Here is an 11,187-nt window from a genome sequence, read left to right on the forward strand (position 1 = left end):
CCCCCGACTGAGATTTCATTATTCATTGCCTCTAAGAAAAACAAAAGCGGCGCTGTGCAGCCGCCACGTGCCAAGACACATCGATCCATGACATCATTTCCCCTCATCGTGCACAACGTTTTCAATCAGAAGTCTCAAAGCACGAGCGTCTCCTTTTTTTTCTTTTGAGGGGTAAAACGTCCCTCAGACATGCACACATCCTCCTGTCCTCCGAGCTTTTGTTGCCATGGAAACATCTGGAATAGTATGAAAGATTTTTTTCAGATTGATTACCCTAAATTTTACAAGAATATTTTTCCTGTAGTTTAATTTAGTTAGGTGGTTAAATAAACAATATTTAACCACCTTTTTTCCCCGTCATATCCTGTTTTATTATAGTGATTACCATGCATCTTTACTGTACTTACAATGCCTTTGACTAGTGTGCTACCTAACAAATAAGCACAAATATGTGTGCCTGAAAAAAGACATCCAAGTCTGTTCTTAAGCACCAATAAGTACCTAGATCTCTAAAATCTTGGTATCAGTTTCAAAGAGCGTCTGTGTTCTTACTACCCTGACAGTAACCCTGAGATAATGGCTTGCGTGCGATAGAAAAGCTTCATTCCTTCCTCTCAGCGAAGGGGAAGCGTTTCCGTGGCTGGGATGGACGCAGACTGAGAGTCTCCCGTTGGCGCTCTGTCAAACACTCGTAAAACCATCCCTGCTTCACACGGACGCCCCCGTCACCATGGCAATAGTTTCAGCTCTACACAGGGGCCAATTGCAGTATTACACATGTGGGAGAGGAGGCTGTGTGCAGAGGGAGAAGACGAGGGAGGGGTTTCAATATACTGTGTACAGTGAATGTATTGTAACGTGTATGTTGTCAAGTGCTTTTAAATTATATTTTCATATGTAACGTGGAGACCAATGTTTCCTTTTTGTATGGGGGGACGACAGGTCCTTAGCAGAGTGACTTGTAAATGATGTCAAACTGTCTTTCTATATAAAAGAGAAGCTGCCTAAATGTAAACAAGAAATGACTGAAAAAAATAAAGTAAAACATTCTGTATATGTACTGATGTTATTTCTTTATAGAACAACATTACAGCGGGGTGCATTTAGACAAGCTTACTTTATTCGTAAAGATCTTTGCAGTACAGACTTAAACCACCGTCCTGACATTCTCACATGAAAAGGGCTGCGTCGGACACATGACATACACACACATTTGCCTTGTGATTACTGGGCTTGTGCAATTTTTAAAGCCTGAATACAACACTGTCAGGGGTCACTTTGACATGACAGAAAATAGACAAGCTGTGATGTGGAGCCCTGTGGAGACACACATAGAAATGACACTCACTCATGATCTGGACCTGCACACAAAGCAATGACTTTTTTTCATCACAGTTCAAACTTGAAAACGCGGAAGTACATAACAATAAAAGTTTTTGTCACGTGTCCTGCAGTGTATATGCCTAAAACATGACAGGATCTCCAATAACACAAAGAGACCAGCCCAGTTTCTTACCACCTGACCAAAGTAAAAACAGTCCGCCATTCTTTCAACACTAAAACATGAAGAAGTAACAATGAGGGGAGGCGGAGTCACGACAGTAAGTCACAGGTCTCTCCACAACTTATACTTATTTTCATATGTACAGTACATTCAGAATAAAGCCTTATTTAGTGCAGATACATGGAAACGTAGTGCTGTTTTTGTTTGAACCTTCTGATGTCTGTTACACGTACAGTAGTACTGTATTTTTGGGAGAAAGCCAAGATCTCTTCCCATTCAAGTCAACAAAATCTCCACCTCACCTCTCTTCAAATAAATATACACACTCTGATGATTCTTTAAGACATCACATATTCAGATCTCACTCTGCATTTACACAAAATAATTCCTTTCTGCCTTCCTCAGCTTTGAAACATGTAGACAATATAAATCTTGGCTGCTTCATCACATGAGATAATAATACCCAGGCTAGTTAAATAACAGGGACATACTTAAATACTTTCTCTTCTGGTTCAAGCTCCTGCTACTATTCACTCTTTCAGCTTGAACTGCTTTCATTTTGTCCTTTTGAACACATAATAATTGCATGCACTACTGATGGTGCTTTAGATTCTCAAAGCAGAAAGACAAGCGTTAAAAATGATACAAAAGTAAAAGACCATGGCACTTTCCCCGAGTGGTCCTTTTACCCATGATGTATTAAGCTACCCTACTTAATAAAACACCTCGGTAGCCACGGGACAAACTCTGCTTCCTCTCAGAAGTGGACTACATTCTTTCTAACCTTTGTCAAGATTGCAAAAAAGTGCTAATGATTGTATAATAACAAGACAACTTAACCCAATCGAAATGAACTAAAAGCTGACGACACATTTACCCACACGGTATGTCAGATTCAAAATGTGCCCTTTATGACTTTCATTCGATCTGGTCGAAGTTGAGCACGTGGCCGTCAAAGTGCGTGAGAACGTGCCTCTCGAAGAGCTGCTGCTCACAGTTGAGGGGGAACTGCTCAGAGCAGACGGGGCAGACCTTCCAGTGGCTCTCCACGTGCTGCTCGAAGCTGCGCTGCTCGAAGTGGGGGGGGAAGATCACCTCGCACAGCGGGCAGCGCTTGTGAACACTACTGGGGAGAAAAGGAGAGTGGAGGAGAGATGTCAGTTTTGAGTTAAAATGCTATTAATGTGTTTACCATTAAGTTAAATTAGACTGCAGCGTTTGTGAACATCTTGCATTTACATCCTTAACAGAAAATGCGTAGATCTGTTCAACATACAGTACGGCATGTATGTATTGTAAATATACTATACAAACGATGCATGTGCATACACAGATGCACAAAGTAACGTTTTATGCATCTTTCAAGATATTCTTGCTCATTTTACATCACTATGAATTTAGAACTTTTATGTTGTTCATTTCCTGCACAAACTCAAAGACAGAAAGCTGTGGTTGTTTAGGGGGGGGGGGGACATAGATTTAGCTGGGGCAAGCAGTTTATTTTCAACACTTCAATTTGAAGTGGTAATTCAGTGCAGGCAGTTTTGGAAAAGCCAAAAAGCCCAGCCAGACTTTCAATATGCTTCAATGTTATTTTCGTATTTGACCCAATGTAATGCTAAACATGTACTGCCTATCCCAGTTTTAATGGACAGAAATGACATTTGACAAGAAACTGAAGAACAATGTGAATCTATAGTGTCAGCAGGGAGGAAAATTCAACCTTTAAGGTAAACATGAGCACGAGAACCGCAACCTTCTTTTTATGTTGGCTTTTCTAACGCACCTCTGACACAGGGTTTGACTGACTAACTTTGAGATGTAGTAACTTCTCTTTGCTGTCCTTACTTTTGCTTGTTGTACATCAGTCTACCTATGTATGTGTGTGTGTAGGCACACTACCTGGAGTCAAAGCAGAAGCTGCCCCTGGCTTCTCTACGTCTACCGGACTGATGATCACAGGACGGCTGAGCCCCATCAGCAGCAGCCTATAAAACAAAATTGCATACAAAAAGATAGAAACCGATGGCCATCTATTTGCTCGTAGAGCACACACACAAACACTATCTTAAAAGGTTGTTTACTAAAAAAGGAAAATATGGATTGAAAGGGTTAAAGCCATTAAAGCTTTGTTTCTATTTAAAGAACTACAAATACCTTCCTTACTAGAATCTCTTCAGTTTGCTCCCAAACAAAAACATATAATCCCAGAGACTCTAATTGATCTTGGGTCTGTCCCTTTGCAAAATCCCCCCTAATTACTCCCCAAGCCCTTGTTATCTTCGTCTCTCCTAAGCTCTGAGGGAGTGACGTTAATTAGAGCCTTATGCAAATGAGCTCGTCGCTTTATTTTTAAGGGCAAGCTACTATTCCCTTCATTAAGAGAGGAGGAGAACTCCAGAGACGGAAAGAGAGAGAGGGATCACTCCGACAGCAATGCTTTGGATACTGAAAACACGACATGAGGGGAAAGAAGGCAAAGGCTGGTCCTATAATATCAGAGGTACTGCTGTATTGAGAGCAAATTAATAGTGTGATCAAATACGGCACTTTAACATGTTTCCGTGTCTTAAAGTAGAGCGAGAAGTAAAAAGTGTTCTGCATAATTCTACACAAGTGACGCCTTAATTGATACTTATAAAGCACTGTTATTTTGTCTTACTAATGGATTTACTAACAGACAGGGATTTTAGTTTGTTAGCATTTAGCGTCCCACCTGTATGTGTGTTTATATTCACTTACATTTTGCGGCTCCTCCGGACTACTATCCAGGCTCTCGGGGGGGCTCGTGCTACGGGAGGGCTGGATGCAGACCACCTCTCGGTCCCAGCCTGGGGCCCCGAGGCCTTGGCTCGGGGGTGTGATTGGGGGTGCACAGGGAGGGGCGCAGGGTGGGGCCTCAGGTGGAGGACGGGACATGTGCTCAGGAGACAGCGCAACATCCACCAGGTCTAGAATAAAGTAACACATGGTGTTATTGACCAAACAGCAGCATGACTTAAAGGGACAGTGCACCACAATCCCATTGGCATCACGTTCCTTAATATTGGAGAGAATGCCGAAATGTCTACGTCTGATACATCCAATATTCAGCAGCTAACACCAAAACAACCTCAATTGATACATACACTTCAGGTAGGAAAAAACCCATATTTTGGATTTTTGGGGAAGACTGTCCCTTTAAGAAGAACAGGCAACTGCAGATTTGAAGATAACACAAAATAAATTATTTGTCAACTTTTGACTTCCTCTCACCTTTAGTGGTGTCAGTGGAGTAGGGGTTGCCGTACTGCAGCTCAGCCGGCCTGTGAGGAACCAGGGGTGGAGGAGAGGGGTCCTGAGGGTACGGCAGGGGGTAGCGCAGCACCATGGGCTCTGAAGCCTGAACACCCGCCTCCTGCTCCCTCTGCCTGGACACAAACTGCTGCAGCTCCTGGAGCAGAGATAGAGACAAAATCAAGCACCTCACAGGGATAAACTACATTTAGTTTACATGTCTTTTAAACTGCTATTACTCAGGAGTCCCATTGGAGCGATTAATTTGAGAATATAGAAATAGCCAGCCAGACAAATTTTTAACTAAAGGACATAAATCCTTTAGACACATAGAAACTTTCAAAGCTGTTGATTTATCCTAAGTTATTACACATTTGATATGTTAATGTTTATATTTTTTTCATTATTTTTCTGTATTTCATTGTGATTTTTATCTATATTTCCCTATATATATCTAGTTTCCCTTTCACAGTAAATCCTCCTTTACAGAACTGTGTTGCTCAAGCAGTGTGATGAGTATAGCTGTAAAGAATGAAGTGTTTCCATAGCACATTTTCACTTTAGGAACCACAAAGGCAATAAGTATTTTCAGCTCCGAGTTAAGTGTCCTTCTACATTGTTTCTGCCCTTTGTGATTATATCTGAAGCAGGAGCATTTGTACCCTACTCATTACTGTAATGGGTGTCAGACTCTGGCTCCCTGTGCTCTGGCTCTGCTGATAGAGGCGCTCTCCCTCTCCCTCATTTCCTCTCCTCCTTCCTCTCGCTATTCCCTCCTGACCTCCTCTCTTGATGACTTCATTAGTGCACAGCTATCAGGTTTAACATTTAAACCAGGGTTGGGAAGGTGAAACAGACACGTCGCTTGGCATTTGCACTGTCTAATGGCACTGTACCAGTGGGCGAAAGAAGCAAGTATGGATGTTTTAATTAGTGGAGAGAGGGGAGAATGGAGAAGAGAAGGAAAAGCTACAGGAATGGTTTCAGACACTAAAGCGCTCATAATTGAATGTGATAATAGACCTTAGTGAAGAGCCTACATTATCTACAATGTGAGTTTTAATGTCAGTAAATGCATTTTGATATTAGTTTATAACCAGATGGCTTTTCTAAGTCTATAACCTACATTCCCACTCATTATTAAAATCGAATTATTTCAATAACTGTAAAGAAGTCACAATGCTGTACTGGAATAAACCTCTCTGATATAGAAATGTCCTACTGTATAGTGTGTACTGTGTGTATAGAGTGTACTGTGTGTATAGAGTGTACTGTGTGTATAGTGTGTACTGTGTGTATAGAGTGTACTGTGTGTATAGCACACCTCCTTTAGTTGTTCCTTGTCTTTGAGGGCCTGGGCGAGGTTGCGTTTCAGCTCCGTCACTTCGCTGGCTCGCTCCGCCATGTGCACCTACAGAAAGAATAAACAAGGAGAAGCAAACATACAGCAAATTAAGGTCAGAGTTAAAGAAAATGCATGACAGCATAATTCTATGTTTACAACAAATAAGATACATTTACATTTTGATAAAGAAATTTTCAAATATGCTAAATAGAAGGCGGACCATAACTTGAAATGTGTATATTTTTTATTTCACTGTCCCTTTAAGGTGCGAGCAGAAGCCTCTGCGATCGATATATAGTTACCTGTCAACTATCTATTGAAAATAAGAAAAGCCGTTCTACAAATAAAAGCTGTCTGATTGTTGAAAATAAAAGAATATTGTGAATTAATACATTTGAGTGAATGCTGTTTTGCGTGCTCACAGAAAGGCACCAATGCAAGTAATGTAGCTCCTTATTCCTCCATACAGGCAGAAGTGACATTAAAGACAAACTAAGGCTGCCTCTAGCAAATACTTAAATAATTAATTAGTCTCCTGAGCCTTTTATAGATTAATTAATTCAGTCTATAAAATGAGAGCCCAAGGCAACATGTTTGTATCTCTTGTTTATATCCAAAGGTATTTATTAAGACAAAGAAGTGCAGCAAATAGTCCATGAAAAAGTTGGAAGTAGGAAATGTTTGGCATTGTCGGAATATTTGTCGTTTAATGATCTGTACATTGACCAATCAATTTACATTCAAAAAAAGAAGAAAATAGCATAAATGTTCTACCAGAGTTGATGAAAAGGACAACTCTTAAAAGGAACCTTTTCCCTTTATTTAAAAAATAATTTGGATGAACAACAATGCCTACTCTTGTTCTTTTTCTCAGTGAACCCACATTTTAAAAGAAGTGACAAGTTGGTAAACAAAAATGTATGTTCAGTGGAGATTTACTAAAAGCCTAAAGTGGTATCAAATGTCTGTTGATTCCAGCCAGAGCTACAGAAACGGGGTCTGCATGCGGGGCAGTCTGCAGCAGAGCAGGGGATCGTAGTAAATCTAACTGCAGCGGGACTGAGCCTGTGGGAGAGTTTACATGGCTAGTTGTCTGCTCTTCTCTCATTTCATCCCATCACAGAGGATCCAAATCCCTGCAGTTTCTCTTCCTGCTTCATGTCTGTCTATCCAACCTTTTTTCACTCTTAAATGCTGTCTTCAACCTTTCCCCTCGTCAGTCTCTTTCATCTCTTTGTCATCTCTTGCTCTCCCCCTCCTTTATAAATTTACTGCGCTGCATTAGCGGGTTAGGTTCAGGTGAAGGGAATCTGCAGCAGTGTATTCCTGTGCCTCCCTCCCACCACTCTCTGACTGTCTCGTCCCTCTCCATCGGCCCATCCTTCGGGTGGCTGATGTAAACAGCCTTAAAGCCTGGCGCTCTGCGGCTGCCCTGCCTCTGCTGTCAGTCTCAGGGGCCATTAAGAGCGGCTCGGGCCCCAGGGCACTCGCTTCAGACGGGAGGCTCCATCAAAGGCAGGGGGGGGGCTTTTATTTACAGCGCTGATAAACACACACTCACTCATGGAGATTAAATGCCAGTATGTACTTTGGCCGACATTTGCACGCAAAAAGCAACATGCTGGTCCTGAATCCTGCACACATACCACACACATCGGATCATGTGTGGCATGGAGGAAGCCGGTTACTCCGGTTAATGCATGCTCATATAAACTCTGATGAACAATTGATACTCTGAGACCAAGTGCAGTCCTCCAAAAACTATTTGATAATCTGCCACTAACTGTACCCCGTTTTCTTGACACTTAAGACTATTTGTTCTGCTTTAATACAATATTTAGTACACTGCAGTAACAATTTCCATATTAATCTATGGCTTAAAGGTGGGGTAGGTAAGTTTGAGAAACCGGCTCGAGATACACTTTTTGTTATATTCCATGGAATGCTCTTAACATCCCGATAGCAATGAATATCTGAAGTGCTTTGACAAGAAATCCATTAAAAAAATGTCATCTCTGGAAGCCGTAGTGCTGTAAAAAGCACGACGAATCATTTTAGCCGGCCCGGCTAAAGTAACTGGATGGCCTACCTGCCTGTCAGCCTTCCATCTGTGCACAAACTTATCTCGTGCCCTCATTGGTCATGTGCGCGTTCATGTGTGTTGGAGGAGGGGCTCTGTAAGGAAGTGGCAGATTTTTTCCGGCTGTGTTTTTTCAAATTCTAGCGCACTCGAGCTGGTTTCTCCAAAATTACATACCCCACCTTTAAGTGACTTATCAAGCACTAGTAAGAACAAATAAAGAGAAATATGTGTCGGTTCCAGCCTCCACATGTGAGGACGTGTTGCTGTTCTCTGTTATGTATAATAATTATATTAATTTCCGACATAGTCCTCCACCTAGGATGCAATCATGGAATTTGTTATTAACATTTATTACTATTTAGTGACATTTTATGGACTAATTTGATACATTTTCAAATAAAAAATGTAATTGATTAACCCTTATTTTGCATAAAAAGGTTACATATCAGATGCTATTTATTGTGTTTTTTGTTTACACCAACATATATTTATAAAATGTATCAGAAATAATGAAGATTTTAGGTACAAACAACTGTGTAAAGTTAGGTATGAGTGAATGCTATAATGCCCATTATGACTGGATCACAACTTCACAAGTTCATTCTCTTTGTGTTCCCATCCAGTGAATGCATCCAGGGATAAGAAAAAGATCCACATTTAATGTACTGGAAAATTGATTTAGAAAAGGTTTGTGTGGGGGTCTTCCTTTCAAAATTGCTAATCTAAAATGGAGCGTGCTTGCTGATTTAATTTATATTAGCAGAGGGAATGTTTTGCACTCTTTGCCTTGCTGTAGATCTTGCACACACCTCTCCATTTGCAGAGCTCTGATCACTCACAATGTGCGTTAGTTTGAGTGTTTGTGTTCCTTACTCTGAATCGCTCCTCCTCATTGGCCAGCCGCTGTTTGAGCGTCTCATTGATCGCACACTGCAGCCTCCACTTCTCCTCCATCATCGCCAGCTCCTCCTCCACTGAGCAGGTTTGTGCCTTCTCCGCCTCCCCCATGCTCCTCCCCTCCACCTCCAGCAGCACCTGGTGCTCCACGACATCCCTCACTTCCTCGGCCTTCCCTGTCATCTCTGCCTCGCTATTCTCCTCGCCGCTCTGCCTCTCGTTCTCCACCTCCACCCAGCTCGTCATCCTCAGACTCTCTGGCAGGCTGTCCTTCTTCTCCTCTTTTTCTTTCCGTCTGTCCTCTTTCTCCCCGTCCTTCACTTGGATTTCTTCTCCCTCAGCCTCCGCCTTAGGCCTTTCATTTGGCATTTTCTCTCTCTGCCTGTCTTCCCTCTCTTTGCTGATGTATGCAGCATGCGTGGATTCCCTGTTATTAAGTCCTGGAGTGATTGTCATCTCAGCGGCTTCTTGTAGGACTGCCATAGCTATATTCCCTGTAAAAACATGTTATAGTAACACATATGATCAATAGTCAGCAAAAGAGTCTTTGATTCAGGTATACACACTTTAATAGAAGAGTGTTTTAAGCTGCAATAACTTTTTTAAATGTTAGACAGAGGTGACCCTTTCATTAATACATGGTGTGATAACTATTTACCTTGTACATTTCCAAGACAGAGAATATGTTTCAATGTGTTGTTTTAAGATTGCAGTTTGACATTGCTTAGAAAGCAACATAAAAGCCAGAGAAGAAGATATAATGTTGTCAAGTCAGGCGAGTCATAATACTTACTTTCCTTTGTCATGCTATTGAAAAGCATTATTGTTGATTCAAGATATTCTACCTATTTATTATTTATTTTAAAGAAAAAAAAGAAAACACATACTTTTCTATAATGAATTTCTCTCTATTTGAAATGTTGTATCAAGTTTAGTCACAAATCTGTATATACATGCTGTCAACCTGTGTATGTTTGGGCAAGTACAGAACATCCTCTACAACTTAAGAAATGGAAATTCAATGTATACCATAATCAGTGGTACCTACTGTATAAGTGGTTTTGGATTCATTCGTTTTTTCAGAATGAGTTTTTGCAAAAATTCTATCATAGTATATTTAAGAAAATGAACAACATGCAGATAAATGTGTGTTCACCTGCTGTCGGGGACTCTGGACTCGGGGTCAGCGGCTCCGGTGTCGTCTCTGTGGACACATTCCTCTTTGGCTCCTGCAAAAGAAACAACAAGAATGTTTAACAAAATGTAATTGCTACATCTTTACACAAAAACTGACCTGCATGTTGTTTTATGAGTTTTACTGTAGAGTACTCACCCCCTGTGACTCGGTCATGTTTAGTTTAGCCACCTGCCTGCGCAGGCGCTGACACTCCCGGTACTTCTCCTTGTAGTGCTCAGCCGCCATGTGCAGACGCAGCTTCAGCTCCTCCACCTCTCTCTGCAGCTCGGCCTCTGCCTCTGACACCACCATCATGCTGGGCGTCATTTCCCCACTGCTCCCAACATCCTGGGAGAGAAGGACATTTTGTGTGAAAATCACCCAAGAAGCAAGCCAAGTTTATTTATATAGCACCTTTCAACACAAGGCAATTCAAAGTGCTTTACAAAAATGAAAAACATTAAGAGCATTCAGAAATAGTGCAGCAGAAACGTATTATAAAATGGCATTTCAAAACACTCATTCAAAAGCAAAGAATAAAACATGAATAACACAGGTACATGAATAAAAGCTACAGTGCTTTGTGAGATATGAATAGTTCAATTAAAAGCAGCGGCAAAAAGAAAAGTCTTCATCCTGGATTTAAAAGTAGTCAGAGTTGCAGCGGACCTGCATGTTTCCGGGAGTTTGTTCCATATATTTGGAGCATAATAACTAAAAGCTGCTTCTCCATGTTTAGTTCTGACTCTGGGGACAGAAAGCTGACCAGTCCCTGAAGACCTTGAGAGATCTGGATGGTTCATAATTTAGCAGTAGAGGTCAGAAATGCATTTTGGTCCTAAACCATCCAGTGCTTTATAAACAGCAGCAGTATTTTTGAAATCTATTCTTTGACACACAGGAAG

The 11,187-nt window shown here is 41.3% G+C and overlaps 1 protein-coding gene across 1 annotated transcript in view; it reads right to left on the reverse strand.

Moving 5' to 3' along the window:
* Positions 1-1,098: 1,098 nt before the first annotated feature.
* tax1bp1a (Tax1 (human T-cell leukemia virus type I) binding protein 1a) overlaps positions 1,099-11,187 on the reverse strand; it is a 24,505-nt gene continuing 14,416 nt past the window's right edge. Inside the window, exons 9-16 of the mRNA XM_010766196.1 lie at positions 10,439-10,630; positions 10,262-10,334; positions 9,082-9,599; positions 6,105-6,191; positions 4,760-4,937; positions 4,247-4,455; positions 3,407-3,492; positions 1,099-2,630 (exon numbers count right to left, since the gene is read on the reverse strand). Coding sequence (XP_010764498.1) covers positions 2,423-2,630; positions 3,407-3,492; positions 4,247-4,455; positions 4,760-4,937; positions 6,105-6,191; positions 9,082-9,599; positions 10,262-10,334; positions 10,439-10,630 — 1,551 coding nt within the window. The 3' untranslated portion in view covers positions 1,099-2,422. The remainder of the gene's footprint in view (positions 2,631-3,406; positions 3,493-4,246; positions 4,456-4,759; positions 4,938-6,104; positions 6,192-9,081; positions 9,600-10,261; positions 10,335-10,438; positions 10,631-11,187) is intronic.

The sequence above is a fragment of the Notothenia coriiceps genome, unplaced genomic scaffold, assembly GCF_000735185.1.
Source record: "Notothenia coriiceps isolate Sejong01 unplaced genomic scaffold, NC01 NC01_scaffold00003191, whole genome shotgun sequence".
In the NCBI taxonomy this organism is placed as follows: domain Eukaryota; kingdom Metazoa; phylum Chordata; class Actinopteri; order Perciformes; family Nototheniidae; genus Notothenia; species Notothenia coriiceps.